Genomic DNA, 24905 nt, shown 5'->3' with positions numbered 1-24905 from the left:
ATGGCTGGTTTGCTGCTCTGGATCTTAAGGGCACTTATTTCCACATAGCAATTCTTCTGAGCCACAGGAGGTTTCTCTGGTTTGTCACGGCATTATCAGTATGCCATGCTCTCTTTTGGTCTGTCTTCCGCTTCCCAGGTTTTTACCAAATGCATGACTGTGGTGACAGTGTACCTCAGGAAGAGGGGAATTCATATCTTCCCATATCTGGATAATTGGTTACTGAGAGGCAAGTCCAGAGAAGAAGTCCTCTTTCATGTTCAGTTCAGCTTGTTTGAACATCATGGTTTCATCCTAAACAGTGGGAAATCAACACTGGCTCCAACTCAGAGAATCGAGTTCATTGGGGCCTGCTAGACTCTTGAGTTCAAGAGCATTTCTGCAGATCGACTGATTCCACGTGATTTGCCACCTACATCTGGAATTGCAGTCTCAACCCTCAACCACAGCCCAAGTATGCCTGAGGTTGCTAGATCTTATGGCTGCATGCACACAAGTAGTCCAATATGCCAGGTTGCACCTTCATCCTCTTCAAATGTGGCTGAAGTAGGTCTATCATCCAAGCCATCATCCCTTGGACAGATTGGTCTGACTTCCTCCACTGATTCTGGTCGTCTTACGGTGTAAGCGGCTCAGAGCAGTGTGTTTCCTTGACTCAGTCCCCACCGATCAGGAATATGATTACTCCTTTATAAGTTTGGGACTGCATCTGGTGTCACTGAAAGTTCAATGCCTGCAGTCAGAACAGGAAGCTATTCTGCATATGAATGCTTCATGCCATCTACAATGCCTGTCAGGCCTTTCAAGATCATATCCGGGACTCGGCCATGCATTGTGTGCATTATGTGAACCGACAGAGGGAAGCATACGCTAATGTCCCATGTCAGGAGACAATCAAAGCTCTGGCAGTTTTGCTTCAGGGAAAACCTTACCTCTGAGGCTGATCATTTACCTAGGTTCCACAATCACAGTTCCTAGGGTTGATCAAGGATGCAAGTTTTCCCATATGGGGTGGGGAATAAGACGGATCTTTTTCCTCCGCCTTCCCTCTGCACTGGCCTATGAACCTAGGCAGCTGAGCAGAGAAGTCCAAAGATGTTACAGCATGCACATTCTTCCTGAGGCACAGTCTCTCATGGAACTCTCAGTGGGGCAATGCAGCTCCATCTTGTTTCCTACTCTGGGCTGCTAAATGCCACAACATAAGCCAGAGTGTCAATGGGACACTCTGAGTTGCATGAGTAAAGACCGTTTAAGAAGAGCGTATGAGTAAGGGTTCCAGGATCAGGCTCAACATTTTTAAAGAGAAATTATTGTTTGCTGAGGAACTAACATGACAAAAAGTTATATCGGAATGTATAATCTATTATAAGCAGAGCTGTGGAAAGCTCCTTTGCTTGTTTTAAACAGTTTATACATTTAAGACCAGACTTCATTATATATGCCTTTCACATTTTTCCAATATATGGTGCAAAACTATGACTCTTTCTGCATCACTTCAAAGAGTAGAGGGAAAAAAAGCCTTTCCGAGTTTGGCAGCATTTCTCAGTCTCTTTCCATTGCTTTGATGCAATAACCTATCTTGTAATATTGAGCCACTATTCACACTGTTTCAGTTATTTTACCCTGCACTTTCAACTTCCTGCCTGAGATTCACAGAGTCGTTCTTTGTGCAGTATTTTTTCCTCAGGAGTTTTGACACTGAATAAATGCATGACCCCTAAGTATTTTAACATTAACATAATTCCCCTTCTACATACTTCAAGTAACCTCCCCCTGCCATTTTCCCAGAATTCTTATAATATTCCTCTGAAAAACATGACTATTTTGTATATATGGGATAAAACATGCAGACGCAAGAGGTACATAGCCCTACCTGGCATTGCATCATGAGCTGAGTCAGTAAAACACATTGGGCCTCCGTGTATTGAAGAAAAAAGGGGCATGGATTATTTCTATAACTGATGAAAAATCAGAGAATTTATAGATATGAGCAGCCCTCTTGATATAGCTATTATGTTGTTTGAAATTAATACTAGGTGTAAATTGTGGTAAGTAAAATAACTGAAACTATGTGATGGTCAGCTCATGATTTCCCTCATGAAGAAATATGGCCAGAGACTTGGATTCTTGTTCTGTTGATTGACTCACAACCTTAGCAAACTGGAAGTTTTTTTTTAAATGTAATTTTATTTCTTTTTCTTTTTCTTTTTTTAAATTTTTTTATTTTTATGTATTTATTTATTTTGGTTAGGCCTTCTATGACTCAATAACTCCTAATGGCTGCTAGCAAGAGGGTTATAAAATATCCTGATTCGGGTATGTACATTCTGGTTCACCAAAGAATGTCATGTGAGGTCTTAAATGAAAGCCAGGGTCACACAGGTTTGTAATATCATTGTGAAATATATGTACAGATACTATGATGCAGTTATGCATTTGTTCTGAAATATGTTCTTAGATTCTGTATCAGAGTAGAGGTGGAGAAACAGGTTTTCTGTCAGACAAAAGATGTTTACTCACCTTTCTCTCTGTCAGATGTAAATTAAGCATGTAAGCTAACACAATGGATGCTCATTTACATAGAAAGTTATCAAAGAGATCTAGTCAACAGAAAAGAACAGAAAAACAAGTGAAAGGAAGGTGGGTTTATGATCTTTGGGGCTATAAAGAGAAGGCAAAGAAAACACCCCTTTATGCTGAACCTAGGAAGTAAGTAGGCAGTATGTTTACATTCATGAAAACAGGATTTCTGCCTACCTTGATAGAAGAAGCTGCAAAAAGCTTTGGATGTGATAAACATCATTAGACATGAGGTTCGTCTAATAGTTAAATGGAGTCTCTAGAAAGCATGTTAAGATTTCACTTTACATGTAACCCTTTGTTTCCATTGTCCTTACTCACTATTACTGGTATCTTGAATCCAAGTGCTGTGATATTAAGCAAAGGGCTGATCCTGAGATGAATCATACAAGCTCGTGTGTACACTGTTCCCTTGGGGACAGCGGACATGATAATTCGCCTCTTTAAATTCCTCCAATAGCACCATCTGCCATGGCTAGCCCAGTGCAGGCTACGATTATGCTATATTGCAATGAAAGATTAAGTATTATATTGATTGAGTTTTGATGAGATTACTGTACTAATTATATTTATTGTGTGTGTATTTATATTTTTAACGACCAGTAATAGCTTTATTAACAGTCAGTTACTACATAAGCTTTCTCTGAAAATAAACATAAACCTTAATAATCAAAATAACTTAAAAAATCAAAATGTTAGTGCTGGTTAACATCAAATGTAGCTAATATTTAAATCTTGTTTTGTGTATATAATTGATGTGAGATTAAAGTGAAGTTAACCTAACAATTTTTATGACCATTTTATTCTGAAATATGGTTTTTAGATAAATTATTTTTAAAAATGTCATTCACCATTTTCTGTTTTCCAAAGGGTAAAACAACAAGCAAAACACAAAAGCATTTAAAGATATGATTTCAGTTCCAAATAGAGCTTCTCACAGTTACCAGGCTAACTGCATCTTTCCTGGACCCTGTGAGCACACCCCTTTTAGGTCTCAGGCCTCCAGCCATCGCCTGTGTCTTCAGGTGGGATCGCCCACTCTCAGAACAGGCCCTGGGTTGAAGTCCTCTGTGTATCGACCATGGTTACCTCAGCAGATCTGACTTCTGTCCAGACCCCGCAATTCTGTTCCCTCTAGGGCAATGACAGTGGTCATCATAAAAAGCCACCTCTAAGACAAGGATTATTTATTTAGAACAAAAACATTTAAGAGAAAACCAATCTTAAAAACAATGAAACAAACTGCAGACATATCTAGCTTACCAGGTTTTTAACCATCTTCCTCATGGGGACCCCAAGACTTCACTTCCTATGAACTCCTCCACAGAGGCTTTCTCTGTGTCAGCTTGTCTCTTGTCAGAGCTCACTGACACCTCCCTGGATAATGCCTGCCCCCAAATCTGGGCACCTTTTCACTGTTTATAGCCCGTTAGTCCGGTCACTCCCAGTTTTGGCATGACCAGGTTTGCAAGTGGTTGGAGACAGGATCCTTGAAACTAACAGCTTGCCCCATTGTCTTTCAAGTGTGTGCTGGAGTGTTCTTATCTGAGAAGCCATTCTCTTACCTTCATGTTCAGACCATGTTAAATTTGGGCATTATAGGTGCATAATAAACATTTCGCTACCCCTGATATAAGTTAAATCAAAACAGTCACAGAGAATATTCAATAACTTCCCCTCACTATCCTGATAACCTACAGTGTTTGTAAAACTGGTATATCTCAGAATTCTTAACATCAGTACTCATCAGCTCCATGTCTATCAGAGTGCTGTCTTCCTTTCGGTAGTACAAATAATAATGTATTCATTTTTTAATACTTGGCAGGGTGACACCATTGTTTCCTGTGACTCCTATGGTGTGATGAAATTCTGGGATGTTCGGAAGGTAACACCTATGGTATCTATAGATGCAGGCCCCCATCCTGGCAATCAGGTGGTCTTCGACCCATCTGGTAAGATCTTTTCTTAAGCTGGCAGTCCTGACTATCAGAAGAGGTGTTTTGCTCTGAAAGCATTTTGTAACTGAGTTTAAATTTCTGAGGCCAGATCCTCAATTGGTGTAAATCAGGATAACTCTATTGGCTTCAGTGAATCTATGCCCATTTATACCAGCTAATGATGTGACCCATACTTATTTTAATTTGGCAAATTGTATTAATGCTCAATTATTAAAACTAAACATCTACAATGATGCAAAAAAAGAATTACAGAGGTCAGAAATGCTCACTGTCTGAGGAAAAGAGAGAGATTTATTTCTCCTCCTTTTCTACTGCTCCATCACGTTTATACAACAGTTGTGTTTCATAACCACCCATGATAAATCCTATTATTCTCCCTGCAGAGCTCCGCATATAGAAATAAGTGGTGTATTACATACAAAGAATTGAAATGCATGTATAGCTCAACACTTTTTGCATCATCAGCCATATATTACATCACCAGCATTGTGAGTGACTGTTCCTTTTTTATTTTTAATAGTGCCACTGTACAAAATGAACAAAAATAGCTTTGTTTTACACAGGACATTAATCTTCACTTCCAAGGGGCAGATAAGCAGTTGTATCACAGTACAAATTTAGGCCCCTATTCTGGGAAACATTCCTGTTCAGAACAACTTAAAACGTGCTCAACTTTAAGCATGCACTTAAGTGCCATTGAGGCCAATGTATAAGACACACAGAAATAAACATTTAAATCAAATATGAGAAATGAGAGACAGCAGCACTTTACTAATAATAGTACTATAGTCACAATGGTAAAAAAAAAATATATTACAGAATATAGAATATTATTTCACTGAGTTGCTATTACTATAAAATGTTCCTTAGAACATTGTAGCATTTTATAAAGGAATTTTAGAGATCTCTAGATTTAATCATTAAAGAATGTATTGTCATTCTAGAAACTATGTTGCCATTATACACTTTCCACTACTTCCACAAGTCAAAATTCAGCTGTGTTCTGTATAAGAGTATAAAGTTTAGGAAAATGGCTCACATTCTTCATGAATTGGATTTGAAGCAGTTTTGCTTTTTCATACCTGGAATGTAATGTAGGGTCATTTGTAAAGGAGTCACATCCCTGAAAAATGCAGTAGCAGTATTTTGAGCCAGATGGAAAGTTTCCAGTAGAAAGCTTATCAGCTTCAGATAGTCTGAATGAACAAAATTTCCCATCATTTGGATAAAATCCAAAATTTTCTCTGCAGGAGTAACCGCAACAGAGATGTCAAGCTGGGAAGAATGACCACAAACCATAATATAAAAGAATGCAGTCATAAGCAATATCTGACTAAAATAAAATTTTGCAGTATCTGTATCTCTGTTATTTGTATGCTGGTAGTGCTTTAGATGACCCAATTAGGATTACAGGCTCTTTTGGTTTGAGCATTGTATACACAGAGAATGAAAAGGCAGTCCCTGCCCCAAATTGCTTAAAATCTAATTATGTGTCTTGTTCCCATCACCGAGATATACGCATATAAAGATCACATAAATAAAATATTCATCTCCTTGTAAAGCACTGTAATTATACTTAATAGAAGATTTTTGTTTGATTTTCTTTTGCCACCATTTTAAGGTAGTTACCTTGGGAAATCTAATGTAAAGAGATGGGTTTTATATTTTGGTCTGAAGATGGCAAGATCCTTTGTCAATATGACATCTGATGAAAATGAGTTCTCCAGTCCGGCTACCAAGAAAGCCTCATTTCCTTGTAACATTACTGGGAGAAACCAGATGGTGCTACTGAAGATGCTCTTTGCCAGTTCTGTTGTTCTGAATGTTACTGTTGGCAGAAGTGCTTATTGGCGGCTGTGATGCAGTTCTTTTTAGAAGCTTTTAAAGACCCTTAAAGACCTCTAAGGATGGAGATTCTACCACCTCCCTAGGTAATCCATTCCAGTGCTTCACCACCCTCCTAATGAAAATTTTTTTCCTAATATCCAACCTAAACTTCCCCCACTGCAATTTGAAACCACTGCTCCTTGTTCTGTCATCTTCCACCTCTGAGAACAGCCTAGCTCCATCCTTTTTGGAACCCCCCTTCAGGTAGTTGAAGGCTGCTATCCATATGACCGGTACAGGGATATTCATTTTCTCTCTGAGCCTTACTCAGAGCCCAGTTAAGTTAATGGAAAGACTCCTGTTACCTAAAGAGGGCTTTGGATCGGGCCCCCTCTGCCTTAGTTTTTCTCTGATTGAATATCAATAGTAAAGTCTATTCTCTCTCTGCCTGAGCTTTTCTCTCACTGAATCACTTTCTTAGGTGTAGATATTGTCTTCAATTTATACCTATGTAAACAAAATATTACACCCTTATGCTTGCAAGTCTCATTGTAAATATAGCTTCAGGTTTTTCAGGGAGGTTTCTGAGAGAAACTACAATGCTAGCTCATGGTATGGAAAGCGAGACAGTCCTTGAGATAGCTAGGGCACAGCCCACTGAGGGACTTGATCATCAGGATCAAGCTTAACATCAGTGCTACAAAGACATGCACATCTGCGTAACTTTGTCCACTCTGAGTACCCATTGGCTCATTGTATTCATAGTTAGGCATGTGGGTGAATCTGTGCAGTGTTGGGGCCTAACATTTCTGTAACTTATCCTTTATTATTAAAAATAGATCTGGCTGTTAGTAAGTAAGTTGACCACCATCTCCAGGTGCTTATATCACCTGTCTGACACCTACAGACCTGCAACTAACATTCACAAACCATGCATGGGTCAGAACCCCTCCTTTCCTCATCAGCAAGCCACCAAGCTTGCAGCATATGATGCACTCAGGTGTTTGTCACAGTTGCCATCCAGCAAATACACCTGAAAAGATGAAGAACAGCACAGTTAATAGCAACTGTTAGTGTAAAGAGTGAGAACTATAGAAGCTTCAGGACATTCTCTTTGAACCCTAATGTGCATATACTACCATCCTGTTGCATAAGGAGAGACATTTGGACTGTGGCTGAGATGCAGAAACCAGGAAGTAATACCAGGAAAATGTAATGCAGTTTAATATACCTGGCAGATACTGTGGAATGGGACATTTTTTGCCAGTTTGCACCCATTTTGGGGAGAGAGAAAAAAAATTCTGCTCTATGTAAAAGGAGTATGATGACTATATGATTTCTGCTGCAATGTATGCTGTGATTTACAGACTGCTGAGCTCTCTAAACATGTGAAAGGACTCACTGTATGTCTATATGACATCTGAAAACACTGTTAAAAGAACATTAAGGTTGCCAGGGCTCAATAGTTAGGAAATGCCTGTAAAATCTCCTGCCAAATCTCAAGTCACTGCTCCAAAGCATAGAGGCGCTAGAGCTTCGCAACAAAATGGTTGTGAGAATTTTTTTTAAATGGGCAAAAATTGTAGTTTTTCCCAATCTAATGGTGAGAAACAGCAGAGTAATTTGAGCTGAAACTTTTTTTAGGCAGACACTCAACAGGGAAAATTTCAGCCTGAATCATTTGAAGTTGGAAAAGTTATAAGGAACTGAAACCTGGGTCTTATAATGGAAAGTGTTGGGCAACCTTAACTATACAGGTCAATGCCTGTGCTGCTTAGAATATTTTATTAGCAATTTTATTAGCAGGAATTAGCAGCAATTCTAACCTTCTGATCCTCATACACTACATGATCTCAAGTCAAACAACAAGAGGGATTTGTCTGTAGTCATTTTTAATTGAGTAAAAGGGTGCCAAAACAAAATTGAATACATAGTCATTTTCTGTAATATGTAAGGTTGATTTCATAAATGGGATATCCTTTAACAGAAGTTTCAGTTAATTTGGTCTGCATTTTATTTGCAAAAACACCCAGGCTAAGTAGTACATTATTAGCAAAAGACTGTAGGCTGCTCAGATGGCACTAGAAATAACCACTAATCTTATTTTATGTAGAATTGAATTTAAAACAAACATTTAAATGCAATTTGTACAGACTTTGAGCTCAGAGGTTCCCTCTCCTTTTTATTTTAGGTGGAAAATAAAAAGCTGTTCTGCTTGTTTTTATTTGGTTGAACAATGTGCAAATTTAAGAAAAGGACAAGTATTTTATTCTGTGAAAATGAAACATGTAATGTGTGGTTTTCTAGCACTTACGGTGTGATGAAAAATCTATAATCTTCAGACCTACAGTGTACATTTTAGAGTTCCTCTGATGTTCTTCACCCTTTTCTTGCTGACCTCTTAAGGCTTGTCTTCACTTACCTCCGAGATTCGGCGGCAGTCAACCGGAGTTACGCAAGCTACGCAAAAAATTTGCGTAACTCCCGTCGACTTCTCTGCTTCTCTTCTGCGCGCTGTCTTCACTTCACTGTGCCAATGGGAGCAGCATTCCCGTCGATGCAGCGCTATGCTACTTGAGGAGGTGGTCTTAATATGTCGATTTCTGGATCGACTGAGTGGGTCTTCACTGACCGCTCAGTTGATCCAGAGAAGTTGATCTGATGATGGCGAATTTCCGCAGTCAGTGAAGACATAGCCCTAGAGAGAGAGTACTAAACGCTACCTGGGGACTTAGACTGTACACCAGCACAAGAGAGTAAGAACCCTCTTTACATTTTCTATTGACAGGCTATCCTGGCTTTCTCCACTCTCTGCAATAGATGGGAAGGTAGGGGTGAACCTTGGTTCCATATTAGACCCCTCACTAGCCAGAATAGATAAATCAGCACCTGGTGGGGGGTTAGTAACTAACTGCTGGTGTAGGTCAGTGGTAAATTATTACATCCAGAAGCAAGGAAATAGCAGGGGAGGAATTGTGACTAGAGCTGGGGGGATATTTTAGCACAAAGAAAAAGTAGATAAAAAATAGCCGCCTTCTGAAAATAGAAGTTTTTTCCAAAAATTGTTGACATCTTACTTTTTTTTGTTTTTCATGAATGTTTCCAAAACGTTGTTGTTCATTTTTTTTTTATTGAAATCATGATTGAAATTGTGATAGAACCTGATTTTGATCATTTCTCTTAAAACTTTGGAAAATTCACAGAAATGTTTATGGAAAATGGATTCACTGTTAAATCTGTGAAAAGGGAACAGTTCCACACTCATAAATTCTATACAAAAATGTTTTTCTTTTTTCAGTCAGCTGTAGCTGTGACTCGTGAGGTCTGTGAAGCACAATACTTCCTGGGGCTATTCCTGGACTGGTGTAACCTAAAGGCATAACCTAGTTTACAGTAATTTGACAACAGGGGAGGGGTGTAACAGAAATAATCCTTCTTCTAAAAGAGGAGAAAGAATACATTCAGATCCGGCTAATTTGTTATGTGTTGTGCCTTAAAAAAAGAAACCAAGCAAATAATTACTTCTGCTTGATATTTTGTACTGAATTGTATTTTAGAGTCTGATCCTGCAATGGGAATCACACCCAAAAACTATTTTGTTTCCTTAACTTCTGCTGGAGTTTTGGTTCCAGATCCTTGCTAGAAATTGGTGCCAATGGCTGTGATGACAGTGACATTATCGTTCTCTCCCCTTGTTTTGGTCACTTTGCACCTATCAGGAGGTACAAAATGGAATCTAGTTCTAACTGGCCAGCTGAGGCGTCTCCCAGCAAGGAGAGCTCTCACTTAGTCTAATGCAGCTCTCCTGCAGTAACTGCCCGGTCGTAGGGGCAAGGCACAATGCACCTCCACTCCACCAATCCTCAGCTTTTGGGGATCACAGCCAGCTGGCACAAACTGGATCAGTCTAGAGTTCAGTTGCAGGATTGAATCTGCACCATTATCTCCCCATTTTTTCCTGGTGTCCTTACCTTGCACTTTGTTTAGTAACCTCTTACTTATGGTTAATATAATACTTCACAAAAAAATATAACCCTCACGCATTGTTTGCAGAGTTAGCCTTTGTAGCAGCAGCTTATTTTCTCCAAATAGGACAATGATATTCTGAATTTGTGCAGTTTTTTAGTATGCCTCTAATTTCTGTATTGAAAGGCATGTGATTATTTTATATATACATATTATTTTATTTATTACAAGCATTCTATTGACCTGCATTTTTTTAAATCCAAAAGGCAGATTATATAACAACACTAATTATTCTTCAGGGTACTTTTTCCTTCATAGTTCAAGGTCTGAGATCCAACCTCATTGAGGATAAAATAAGAAGAATATATAAATATAGCTTGTTGTATGTGACTCATCCTTTGCAATTGTACTGGCATTTTTCTGAGTTTGGTTTAAAAATTCAGACAAACCAAAAATCCCTACTTCTGATTATTTTTCATTCTCGTTTTTCTATCTTACATGCAGTGGTAAAGCTGCACCTATCAGGAAGAAAGGAGGTGTATCAACCATGTATTTAACAGCTCATCTGTCCACTTCCCTCCAGTTCCTTTGCCTTCTTCTGCGTGGAATAATTGGAGTCCGTGTCACTCATCCATATTTCAGCTTCTTTTGTCCATAATTCTGCTTCTGTCCTACCTTCCAGGCCTCTTTAAAACAAAGGAATAAGGGAAAAAAGCCAAACCAAAAGATGGAATCTGAATCTGAGGTGGGATGAAAGACGAATCCAGCAGAGACAGGGGACTGGTTCACAGTGACCGCGCGATACGGTGGCAGTTGATGGGAGTTACGCAAACTACTCTGCGTGGTTTGCATAACTGACGTTGACTGCTCAGCTTCCCTTCTGCACGCTGTTCACACTGTGCTGCTGTTCCCGTCAACTCAGCGCTACGCTACTTGAGGGGTTGGACTTACTCAGTCGACTTCCTGATCGATTGAGCGGGTCTCACTGACCACTCAGTCGATCCTGAAAGATCGATCTGGTGGTAGTGATTTTGCCGCCGTCAGTGTAAACGTAGCCAGGATCTCTGCCTCAGAGTCCTTGGTTGCTAAATGAGATGCGCTTTCAAGTGAGGAGCAACCCAGAGAGCCAGCTAGTTCAGTAGGTCTTTCAAAGGGTCTGGGTCATTTTGCAGGCTGTGTGGGTATGGTTCCTGGCCCATCTTTGGCCTCTTAAGTCCTTCCAAGTAGCCTGGTGGCAATCTATCCATGACTTCCAGGATCCTTTCTTCCCAAGTTAGCTTAGTACGCCTTTGCCTAGCAGTTCTCCTAACTCCACTTTTAGTGGGTCTCCCTTTTCTATCCTGAATTTTCCCATTGCCATCTGTACAGATGCCAGCTTTTTGAGTTGAGGTGTCTGTGGGGATCCACTCTTGGTTCAAGGAGAATAGTCTTTCTCTGACCAACAGAGACTGACAATAAATCTCCTATTGCCTCAGGCTATCTTCTTAGCCCTCCAAACTTGAGAATCCCCAATGTTCCACAAGCATGTATGATAGTGGAGCTACCAGTAGTCAGCAGTCTAAATGTAAATAGAATAAAGAAGACAAGGACCACTCTTCTCCTTTTGGTAGTAGGTCATCTGGGTGTCTGGTTGATATCCTAACATGGAGCTCTTCAGGACATCAGTCTTCAGTTCTACTGTTGACTCAGCCATCACTAATGAAGACAATGGAGGTTTAATATTTTTCACCTCGGCTTTATCATCCAAACTCCTTTGCATTTGCACCTAGTTCATCAAGCTCAGATCCCTGCTCACAGGAGTTTTTGCAAAACATTGGGACAAACAGCTACTGGTGCCCCAAATCCCCAGTGTTCCCAGGAAAATAACCAAGAATAATTCAGAGGTGGTGTGTTTGTCCCCTCACGCTCAAACAGCTCTGGTTTTTGAAACTGGTGCATCTTTCAGTGGACTCCATGTGGAAGCTCCTATGTCCTCTGCACCTGTTGGCCTATGGCCAAATTCTCTTCCCTTGTGCTGCCTGGCTGTATTTCTGTAACTCAGGATGTCTCTCTTTGTGTTAAAGTCTTACAAGCAACACATTAATATAAGCCCTCCTTCTTCTCCAGGTACTGCTTATTACATCTATTGGCTGTTCTTGACTGACTCAGTGGATAGAATGGGAATATAGGGATGTAAAACAAGGCAAAACTGCTCAGTGATAAGTCCTTAGTCCCCATCAGGCAGCCTTCTCTGACATCTGCATTGCATCTGATTTTTCTCTCTCTCTCTCTTCCTCCTCCCCCCTCCCCCGCACCTCTGGAATTCTCTAACTGGAAAGAAGTGGATTGTCCAGGGCCTTCATAGGTAGGATTTGACTGACAGGTGTTTTGCGTCCTTGTAGGTGAAGCCATAGCATTGTCAACTCCTGACTGTCTCTGCCTTCCAATGGGAGGGAATTGCCAGTGAGTAATTTTCCTTTGTTTACCAAGGGGAGAGTTATACTATATATTTATGCCATGACATGAACATTTTTCAGGGTGACCATAGTCCATGCTCTTTAAATGTGTAGAAAGGAAGGGAAAGAGTTTTTGAATATGTATAACTACATTTCCACTATATACTTGTGAATTAAAATGTATGAAATATTTGTATCTTGGAAAAGAGAGGGAGTAGGGTTTGCAAATTCAGTGCTTAATATTTTTATACTTTATATAAATGAAGGATTGTATTCTATGTTTGTGTCTATTGTCTTTGCTAATGTGATGGTGACTGAGTACTACTGCAGGCAATTGCTTTGAGCTCTTACCACTTTGATAAGATTGACTCCATTGATATTCTCTTCATCTCTGTTGGGGAGGAATGCTTCCTTACCTCAAGTGCAGGAAGATGGACAGCTGTTTAATAGAGCCAGCTTTTGTCAAGTAGATACACTGTAGCATTAAATATTCTCTTCCTATGTGCCTGCATATCTCCAACATTAAAACAAGGTTCTGGATGCAAGTGTGGTACCTTATTAGAGTAATATACTGGTCTGTTAGTTTTGTTGAGTAGCCCAGGTCGAATGTGGTGTTAGCTGACTGGTTAAACATTATTCTTTAAGGAAGAGCGGGACTCTAGGCTATACTGGCATTAAACCCATAACCTGGTGAGGGGGAATCATTTGTTCTGAGAGTGAGTGTCAGTAACGTCCACATGATTTTGCAATCCCTATGTTAAACTAACACAAACTGAAAGTAATTGGAGGTTTGCACTTCCCAATTGGAACGTAACATATCAAAATTTTGATTCTCTAGAACCTAACCATAAATCAGAAAAATATATTTTTCAATAGTTTTTTTTTTAATCCCCTTAAACTAGGGACAAGTATTTTTAAATATAAACCTATTCAACATCTCAAATGTTTTCCTATAGCATTGGCTGCTCTTGTGACCTAATTGTGACTTGAATTTATATTAATTCCAGTTCACAAAGGTACAATTAGTAAATTCCTAGTCTGAATGTATTTACAATTATTTAATGAAATCTCCTTTCTTTTATTCTGGAAGCCTCACTGTTCCATCTAAAGTTTGGCTTAGATACAAGACTTCATCTCCTGATTAGCTTATTCCCACAGACAATCAGACACTTTAGATCTTTGAAGGTCATCCTATCCTTTCTTCCATGAAAGCTTCTCGTAAAGATCAACAACTTAGTCAGGTTTTGTGCTTTGAGTAAGGTTTACTCTATTATACTTAAATAAAGGGATCAATATTGCCTTTATTTATATAATATAATAAAAAAGGAGAGATTTATAAAATAAAGTATCAAATTAATCTGACTGTATAAGATCCAAGGGAATAATCCAGCTCTGGGGACAACGAAGGAAGGACTCAGACCTGAAGCCCAGGCTGGGCGAATCTAAGTTACTTTGCATTTTTGCTATGACCAAAGCAAGCAGACACTGTTCATTTTTCATTTGGGCTTTGAGTTCAGTTTGGGGACACCAGGGAGTTGCGTGGGAACCGCCACTCTGAAGAAGGAGGCTGAGGAAGAGCCTGGCTTTCCTATTATAGTGGTGGACTATACTTGTGACTCGGAGGAGGGGGGTTTATTTTGAACAATTTGTGTTAATACATTTGCCTGACGCCAGGGCTCTATTGAATCAAAGATGGAGTTTATGAGGAACTTTGCAATGGGAAAACTGAGGTTGGGGCCACCTCTAGCCATGACGGGCTGCTGCAGGAGGACCTGCTTTAATACAATGTGTAGGTAAGTAATTTTACTTTAGGTTTGCTGAGTGCAGTATTGTTTTTTTTTTACTAATGTACCTACCTGAGCCCAGAGGCAAGGAGATGGGACACTTTTAAATTCTAAAAATTAATAATTTAACTGGCCAAAGACTGGAAGTTCCGGAGCAACAAGTCCCTAAGTTCATGGACATGAGAATCAAAGTCCAGGTGGAAAGCCCTGACGGATCTGACTAAGCCTTTGAGGGAAGCCATTTTCTCCAACTTAAATGCTGGCCTCTGTGGGATGTGAGGGTGAGCTGACACCTCAGATCCCAAATGGTGACAGTTCAGAGTGAGAGACTCTTGCACTCTAAACATGACTGTCACACTGTGGCCCAGGCAGATTTGCTCTTACCTTCTGTTTGCCTTAGACTACCCCGCTATAAAATGAGGATAGAGCTCAGAAAATAATTTACTCTAAATACCTTTTTTTAATTTTGCCTGTTTTTCTGCTTGTTGCCTGGCTTACTTCAAGTATTTCCTTCTGGTGTCCAGAACAACAACCTGGGGTCACTCAATCATCCTCCCCTCGGCAACGTGGTTCTCACACATAGCAAGCAGGTCTCCCAGACCAACGGTGCCAGGAGCAATCACCCTCTCTTGGTTTTTGCACTTGCTCCAAGTTCTATAGGCTGTGGAGCTGGGGGAATGGAGAAGGAGGGACATCCTGGCCACTTTTAAGGAGTGGGCCCTTGTTTTAGGAGTGGTCCCATGTACTAAATCAGTACAGCTGACGCCAAGGCATGCAGAGCATTACTCCAAGTGCATAGTGCCACTGAAATTTGACCTGGCTGTCCCTTCATATAAATGAAGGGCAACCAGGCCCAATTTCAGTAAGAGGCTTTATGACCTGGCACACCGCTCACAACACCACTGAAATTTGGCCCCTCTGTCCAGAGAGAGGGGTGGCCAGGCCAAACAGTATTGCGACCTAGCACACAAGGAGTCTGTTCCTTCATGGTGTAGTGAAGGAGAATCCGCTGAGAACTCAACTCCTGCATCATGCAGGTCAGAGAGAAGAGAGACTCCGTAACCAAAGGAGACCTGACATTCTTGTCGGGGTGGGGCGAGACTAGCTGGGACTGTAATGGGGGGGAGGGACTGGAAAAACACCCCACCAAAATATCTATATTGGCACCACTGCACCACACGCACCTGCTCAGACCCCTCCCGGCATGTTGTTTTTGCCCTTCCCCTAGTGATCGTACTGCTTGGAAAGTTAAGTGGCCTTCCGGGCCCTGAGCAGTGGTGCTCCTCAGGATGCGATATGAAGAACGTGTTGAGAGGCCAATCTGTCATGTGGTTCTATCGGATATCTATTTTTGAGTGTTGGCTCCCCTGCCTGGCCACCCTCCAGAAACTTAACCAGACTTCCAGGTGCCCAATGTGTTGCCATCACCTGATGCTTTTCCTTCCAGGGGAGATACTTTCTGATGCCAGGGATCAAACCAGCATAACCCAGGACTAATTCTAGCCCATTGTATTTTCCTACTCCATTACTCTTTCTTTTGTACGTGTCTGGCTGTAAATCATTCAGGAGCGTATTTTAAACCCTTTTATAATAGAGAGAATTTCAAACTTTTGGAACAAGGGACATTTAACCCTCACATGACCTCATCTTAAAGGCCCATGTGATTACTGACTAGTAGGAGAATGTGTCATTATTCCCCTCAACAGATTTATCTGTTCTTGTACTGTAAGGTGATCTTGTTTATTATTATTAGATGTGAGCCTGAGATGCACAGTTTAGCTGTGAGTTAAGCTGAACCCTATCCCTAAAATACAGCATTATTTGAATTCAGGGTTTGGTGTGGTCTTTTGTACAGAATGGTCCTACCGTGAAACTTAAATCCCAGTCTGGATTTTGACTTCTCTTTCTTTCCCCCTTCACCTTGGCAAAGTTAGTGGTAGTTCAGATCCTAGGGTTTTATTTCAGGCTCCTCTGTAGCTTTTGTCTCCTGAAGGTATGCCATGATGGAGTTGCAGTTGTCTATTTTAAATTCTCTGCTGGTAAATTAATATCTCAAAGATATGTTTTAGTAAATGAAGGCTCTGCTTTCACACAAAGGAAAAGGACTCTTTCAGAAAGAAAGGAAAGAAAAGAATTATAAGTGGCATTTTTGTCTGTGATTTCTACTCTCTATATCCCTTCCTTCACCTCAATAAATCTGCCAGTCTCAGCTTGTATCTGCTTGATATGTCCCAGATAACACAATAGGTACTCTACAGTGGTGATTTATTTATTTTTTATTATTTTAGCTGTACTTACAAGCCTGCCCTTTAAGAAGCTTGATAAAAGCATTGAATCCTTTACCGAAAATTTTCATGGTACAGAGTTGTAATGCATTTTCAAGCACAATTGTTTCATAAGGGGAGTGTTTGCAGATCACTAAGATAACACATGAGAGGGGTATGTTAGGTCATAGTCCTCAATCCCAATTCCTTTTTAAAGTTGGTATATCTTCTTGTCACAATTAGAGCTGTGGGGATGGGGAAATGTGAGTGACTCTAGACACTGCAGTACCTACGGGACTGTGGTATCCATAAATCTGTTAATTTATTCTCCAAAGTCTCGCATGAACCTGGTTCTAGCTAGGGTACAGGGGAGGGGAAGCATGCAAGGATCCTTCCCACAACCTTGACGTCCCCCACATAAAAGTCAAGCAAAATTTTCAGTGACCAGGTTTGAAGGGACACAGCAACTGTACCTCAAAAATACAAGCCACCCAAGGGGAAGGGAGAGTGGTGTTATGACACAGCTCTGCACTGCCCCAACATGAGTCAGAGTGTATATTATAGAATCTGGCCTCAACTACTCTGAATATTGATTACTGTCCAAAACTAGTCCCAGAAAATTGCTTTTAGATTGTTGCTGTTGGGTTTCAGTTAACTGCAGATGTTTTTTAGTTCTTTTCAGTAGCTGAAGAATGTATTTTAAAAAATGCTTTCCTCCCTCTGTGCCTTTTACCTTTGCAAAAATGGAGGAAACCCTTCATTTTTTATTCTTCTGTTTTTAATTGCATATTGCACATGTTCCTGTACAGGTAAAACCAAAGGACACAAAAGATATAGATGATGTGTGGAAGAAAAAATAGTTCTTATTAAAGTTTCATCAAGGATGGCATCTAATTGCTTCAGAGAGTGCACAAGTTTTAGGTCAACTTCCCCATGCTGTGTTCATTTATTAATACAAATATATGTTCTTGGGGCATGGTCCAAAACTCTCTGAAATCACTGGAAAGACTCCTATTGACCTCCGCTTCCTGTAGATCAGGTCCCCAATGTGTTTACTGTGATTTCTGCTATGAAGCCTCTCTTACTATTAATAACTTTCTGAGCAGTACTGAAAATCTCAGTGGCAGTACAAAATTAAGATCGTTTAATCAGTCTATAACGCCCTGAATTGTCTTTTTAACTGTATATTTTAATGTCACAACATATATATTTTACCTCCTTCTGGTAACGATTCATATTGTTTTGCAAGTCACTGACCAATTTATGTTTTAATTGAGGCCATAACTAAACAGAACTGAGCATCACGAAGCCGATGCTCACCAGAGTATTAAGATGTTTAAATTTGCATAGAGTTTAATATAAAAAACCCTTTATATTGATTTTTTCTTTAAAAAATTACTAATTTTTTTTTATCTAAAGGGCAAATATCTAGAAAGCATGGTAGAATGCCTAATTCTTCCCTCTACAAGGTGTCAGTGGTCCTCTTTAGACTTAATGGGCCCTGGGTTCTTTGTTCTTGATGCCTACACCTAGTGGACAGATGCATAAATTAACAGGCAACCCATATAGTCTCTAGGACACTACAGTTTCTAATTACAGGAAATCAAGGACCAGTAGAGTGTCAGGCTGACCAAACATTTTATTCCTGGAAAGGATAAGGGTAAATTAAAAGGAAAAGGGAACAGGCAAAAGGAAAAAAGGATATCTAATAAGCAACCAACCAATCCTGCAGAAATAAACTTTTTCCCTCAAAAATTCACAATAAAGTAAAAATAATGAGGATACCCCCTAAAGTCTACCCTCAGGCTTTAGCAGGCTGGCAGAGTTGGAGTTTGGAGAAAGGGAAGTCTTGGGCATCAGCTGGCTCCTGGGGCAAGAGAGGGCCAGATGCAGTCTGGTCTTTGTGATGAGGTAGAAGCTTTGGAGCTCTTGGATACAGATGCAGGGGAAGCCTACATGACTCAGCTGGCATGCAGCCCTTGAGAGACAAACTGGGGTCAGGCCTGCTGCACAAGAGAGCCTCTGGGAGCTGCATTCTATCTGCTGCTGTTCCTTTCCGCCAGCAATTTCTTCTACAAACACTGTTAATATCTGGGCTCAGCTGACGTGCCTGGGCGGTCCCAACCATATGCAGGCTGTCTGGGTCCTGCAGTAGGTCAGCCTGATTGTCACTTGGGCTCCTGGTCCAGTTCCCATAGGTCATTTATTTTTTAAACACACTAGCAGCCTGTTTCAGTTAAATCCCCCCAGTTTGCACGCTGCTGTCTGTGAGAGCTCCTGGGAATCGCTTTTTCTCCAAACCTGTCCTCCCACACACACTGACTAGAAAAGGTGATTACATTTGCTACACATTTTATAACCGTTCATTTGTATTGTTAAGTTAATATTTTAAAATCTATTTCATTTCTTTTCCTATTAGAAAATACTTTTGTTCTAATAATTTTTTGAAGTTCCCATTTCTGTTTTGTCTTCTCTTTTGAGAATTACAAGTCACAGTGGCAGAGAGGTCGACCTTACAGTAATCCTATGGAGGGGATCAAAAATGGCAAAAGCAGGGGCATTTAATAAGTGAAACCCCAATAGCTGTGTATCTATAAAATAAAGAATAGATGCTACTTCATGTATGGTTGCACAGACAATAATATTCAGTGCACTTTTGCTATAAGAGCAAATGTTTTACTAGGAAAACATTGTGTGAGGTCGTTCTTTTTTTTTTAACCCCCTGCTTAGGACTGGCTAACAAGCTCTTATCTCAAGAAACTACCCAATTAGGTGAGCAGACATGTTTGCTGAATATAGATACCATAGAATGGTCATTAGGACTTTGCTTGTGCCATCATAAAAAGCGAGAATAGTGGGCCCTTTTCAGTGGGAGCAGGAGCAGAAGTTAATAACATGACGGTTGGCTTCTGCTCTCTGTACTGACAGGGTTTTCTATGCTAGCCTCTAACTGGTACGATACCTGTCTGATTCCTCAGAATCATGGAGGAGAAATGTGAATCTCATCTCTGCTATATCCCAGCTATTCATCATGGATAGAAAACAATTACTGAGAATGTCATTCTCTGACTAACAGGAGGGACTCCACCCAGGATTGTCCTATATAACGTGTGCACATTGTAACATAATGAAACTCAGTTTAAAGTTTTATGCTTTGGCTGTTTGGGTCCTAATACAATCCAAATGGCTTTGATTTCATATGTGTTACTCAGTTTTATAAAGAAATCACACAACATAGTCAATCTTGGTTTTTGTAGGCAAAACAAACACTTTCCAAGGAGCTATTGTGAACAGATGGACTCATATTCATAAAACAGACAGCCCCCTAAGAAAGTGATTTGTTTTTGCATAAAACTTATTGTTTCCATTGAGGGTTACACTGCCATTTGGTCCAATTATTTTTCATATTTGGACATCATTTTGTGAACATAGGAAATGGACAATGTGTCAGGAATAATTAAACAGTGTGGTGCCGAAAGCCCTGGTGGATGTGAAACATCATATATTAAAGAAACCAGTTACCTGTGGACCTGCCATTTCTACTTACACAAGCCCATCTGTTTACAACTATTTTTGTTCCCCAAGGAGCAATATACATCTTATGTGAAGAATTCCCACTAGAGGTCATAGACTTCTTCCCACACAAAAACGCTGTTCTCTTGTTTATTTTTCCCTCCTTCCTTTCTAAGAAACTATACAATTATTATTATCCAGATACAGTTTCTTAGAAGACTAAGTAACTAGCCTTACCATATAAAGTTAAATGAGTTTTATCTCTTGTCATTTTCTTCTGAAACCTGCCCTGTGATATATTATTTGTGTTGCCAGTTGTAATGGCTTCAAGCCAGCAAGGCCCATGGGGTTACCAAGAAGGCTTAGAGGATGGAGCCTTGCTACTGGTTGCTAGGGATCAGTGGACCAACATGATGACTGATTCTAGGATCGAGATTCTGTTTTTGTATCATGACAGCATGGGGAGATCAGGCAGAAAGAAATCAGAGATAGCAGTTGACAGTGAATCCAAACTTCAGCTCATTCTGATTAATGTAATGGTAGCTGTTACTAAAACCATTACCTTATCTGGTTTGATTGCAGATGAAGTGCCTGACTTTGCATGCGTGATTCAGCTGTTGGTGCAGATTTTTCCACCTGTGTGCTTGATTCAACTTAAGGCTAGACTCCTAGAACAGGAAATAGTTGTGCTTTTGGCATATCAGATGTAAGTGGTGCACAATATTAACTTGAACGTCTACAAATGATATGTGAAACCTGGGACAAAATGAATTTAGAAATCCTGATAGTGTACAGGCTACTTTATTGTTCTCTCAGTTTTTTACCTAAACAGAGTTGCTGTCAAGGTTGGTGCTAAATTTACCTGGATGTAGTTATGTGGAGAAGCTTGAGCTGCCTCTTGACCCATTCCTTTTGGTTTCCATTATTGTGTTGAATTTTGGGTTAATTAGGTACTTTGTGTAAGTAGTTCCCCTTATTTTTGTTTGCTCATATCAATCATTTGTGTCTTAGGTACATTTTATGCAGAGATTTTTATCTTCCTAGAGATCTGGAAATAGTGTTCTTTACAAGTTTAGGCACAGGAAAATAAAGACTTTGCCCAACCTATCCAGTGAATCTAGCAGTCAAAGGCAAAGATTAATGGACTGGTTTTTAATTAGGAATAGATCACAGATGAGGAAATTTACTAAATCTATGGGACTCTTTGCAGAGACCTGCTTTGGGCAGCTATGGGAGAAATATCATCTACAGTTTCCAGACAGTCAGCAGATAAAGGTTTCAAGCCTTCTAGCAATCTCTAGCAACCCCAATTCTGTGTTTAAACAATTTGAATGGAGAAGAGAAACAAACATACAAACACTCGTGCAGCTTTAGAATCAATAGCAACTAAGGCCCGCATATGGATGGATCAGATGTTGGATTTGATTTATTCCTCTATATCTGAAGTAAAAGATCTTCAAAAGGCCACATCATGCCTATTTCAGAAAGAAAGCCAAGTAGCAAGTAAATTCACTTTATCTATCTACCTACCTTCCATCCATCCATTTATCTATCTAATTTCTCATTGTTTTTTTAACCTACCTATTTTTAGGAAGAAATAAATGTATTGACTTAAATAATGTGCATAACGGCTAATTAAATTAATCTTAAGTTCTTTTCTATATTTGAATAAAAAATATTATGACATTTGAACCATATACAGTATCTTCATATAAATACATGCTCTATTCAGATATTATTAAAATTGCACCAGTCTCCAGAAATCAGATAGCTTTAATTCACGTTTCCTTACCCATATATTACACATTAATGGTCCTGAATGCTAATTGTAATAGTTTTTACCTCTACTTCCTTCAGCTCTCATTATTCAAAGATGAAAGTCTATTAAATAATGTAATTAAAACCCAAATTCTTACGCAAAATGCTAGCAATTATTAGCAAATCCATAATAAACCACTTCTCTTGTTCTGAAAGTAACTATTATCAGAAAGCTACCGGCGAAATTCTCTCAGCTTTAAATCAATATTTCCCATCCCTCTGAACTAGAGCATATCAGATTATACAAGTGTGACTGGTGTGTTGAGAAGTAACCATGTTGCATGCTTTCTAGTCTGCATCAGTAAAGAATTTAAGCATCTGCTTAAGCACATGAGTAGCCCCATTGGCTTCCCTAAAATTACATACCTGCTTTGTGCTAAGTGGCTCAAGGCTAGAGTGCACTGCAATTTGTAGGATCAAGCCCTCTGAAAAAAAATTTGACTAAGAAAAAAATGAATATGTTTATGATGAAGTGACTTATCTTAATAAATAAGACCATTTTCTTTCTTATTCATATAAATGTTCTCATACAGAACTGCGAGCTTCCTCCAGCTAATTACCGCATCTAGCTTAGCTTTACACAGTACTTTACAAAATTATTCTCTTGATTCATTCAAGCTTTTGGCTGTAGAATGGCAGGCCCATGGCTTCTGTGCTTGTTAGATTAATATCAGAAGGCAGAATTTGCATCGGGCCAATCGGCAGTTAGTCATCAAATCAGCAAATGGAGCTAATGTGGAATAATAATGGGAGATCTTGTTTCCAAGTACTGAGGACTAAAATACATTTTACACAGTATGCAGCTCACATAAGAAAAATCACAAAAGCCATTAAAAACTGAATATATCTTATTCGTCATGTCAGTGGAGGTGCAATCATTATCTGTTCCGTGACATTTACGATTTTCAGGCAGTAAACATTACTGTTGTCCATCAGCCTAAGAATTTTTTGATACTGCTTTTAAATGCCAGTTATGTAAATAATGTTCCATTTTTTTTCCTTCTTAAAAGGCCACACTTCAAAATATTTTCATTGTTCTAGAGGCCTTTCCATTGTGAGAATGTATTAATGTAGAAAGATGCAGGGTATGAAGAGCACAGCAAACGTAGCTTAAAGAAAGCAGAATTGATTTCTTTTTTGCTTTGATATGATTTTTTTTTCATCTATTAGGCTTGCATATACTATAATCTAGTCTTTCTTTGGCTGGGTGATGTCTTTGATTGATAGAATACTGAGTAAAAGTTGGAAACACTTTGATAGTGAACTTAAAATGTTTGCATTTGTAGTCTAAATGGTGAATTATGAATCTTTAAAACATTTTAAAATCTGGAATCAGTAACTGCATCTAGGTAGAATTTTAAGTTACAACTAAAATACATTTTTGTTTGAAAATTAGTTTCTTTTCCACTTGCCTCCCAGGACATGAGGTCAGCATTCCAAGCTGTCTTGCAACAACCCATGGTATCACAACTATTTAAAAACCAGTGGATCCCACCAGCTGGTCTATGAATACTTCACTGTGCAACTTTAAGTTTCCTATCTCTATTGGTAGGATGTTTTTTGGGGTTTTTTAATGGACTGCTAATTAATTCTGGGGCTGCTACACCATGGAAAACTCAAAATCCTGTTGACCTTTAATCTATAGTCTGACTGCAATCAATTGATTAATGTTGAATAGAGTATTGGGTAACAAAGATAGTGTAGTATATTGAGTCACGACACCATTACCATCATGAAAGATGACAATTTGGAGGGAATATATTTTGAAAATGAAGCCAGCAATCTTGTTGGTGAATATTAGATTAAATAATGCCTCCAAAATGTATACACACTGGATAAGAAGGTGATGAAAAATCTAAGGCAGAACAAGAGTGTTTTATATTGGCTTTTAACCTAGCATGTGGATCTAAAAGCCAAAATGAATAACAGTTATACCCGCCTCCTGTTGAATACATGGCTAACAGAAGAATGGTGTAACACTCCCCAATACAGAGCTTTGGAGCATTATTCAAAGAGACTCAGAAGCAATTAACCTGACTTCACTCAACAGGGTTTCTGGAAGCAAATAAATGGTATAAAAAATTCATACTCTGAGTTTTTGCTACTGTAAATGCATATTCAGTGTTTGCTCATTTTTATAGTGTAAAAACATAAATTTAGGCAAATAAATGTTATAATTGAAAGAAACTGAAAGTACATTCAGTCTACAAAGTTCATTTGGAACTTATTTTCATATATTTAGAGTTAAAATGCTTCCAATGGCATGTTACAGACTTGCTTTTTCAATTCTTATGGCCAGCTTGAATTTGACTGTTTTGGTGAAGTGCAAAACCTTTCTTCATTCAAGGAGATCTTTGCTTACAGCCAGAAATGTCAGCCCTAGAGAATTAACTCGAAGCAGAAGAAATCATTGGGATGTTGGTTTAACCAGCCTTATGTTTGTCATGTCTTATCCAACTGACTGCTGTTCGTCATGATCCCATTTGTACTGTACAGGGTTGGCATGAAAATGATGGGGTTAGTGAGGTGATCCCTTTGGAAGCATTCAAACTTAGCTAACTCATTTTATTCAACAGTTGTGTGTGTGGGTGCTTGTGTGTGTGCGCACGTGCTAGGGTGTATGGGTGCAGTGAATCTTCAGATACAATCTGGCCTCCTACTGTAAGACAACTGGATCCCAGCTGTTTGTGCATTGCCAGCATTTAGAGTATTGCAAGGGGAAAATATCCAGCTAAGATGAGGGGGCAGGGCATGCTA

The 24905-nt window shown here is 39.4% G+C and overlaps 1 protein-coding gene across 6 annotated transcripts in view; it reads left to right on the top strand.

Annotated features, from left to right (window-relative positions):
* The window catches only part of SPAG16 (sperm associated antigen 16), a 667175-nt gene that overhangs the window by 537635 nt on the left and 104635 nt on the right, over positions 1-24905 (top strand). For 4 of the 6 annotated variants that reach the window (XM_067548708.1, XM_067548713.1, XM_067548709.1 and 1 more), the window contains one exon: positions 4409-4535. The exons of 1 other annotated variant lie outside the window; for it this stretch is intronic. In XM_067548708.1, the coding sequence (XP_067404809.1) occupies positions 4409-4535 (127 nt within the window). Of the gene's footprint in view, positions 1-4408; positions 4536-5791; positions 5857-24905 lie in introns of those variants that run through there. One more of the 6 variants, XM_067548710.1, reaches the window with a different exon arrangement.

This window comes from Emydura macquarii, unplaced genomic scaffold, assembly GCF_026122565.2.
Source record: "Emydura macquarii macquarii isolate MOO-44397 ecotype Brisbane River unplaced genomic scaffold, CSIRO-AGI_Emac_v2 contig_1253, whole genome shotgun sequence".
Classification (NCBI taxonomy): domain Eukaryota; kingdom Metazoa; phylum Chordata; order Testudines; family Chelidae; genus Emydura; species Emydura macquarii.
The sequence above is the reverse complement of the archived record's forward strand: the minus strand, read 5'-3'. Positions and strand labels throughout refer to the sequence as shown.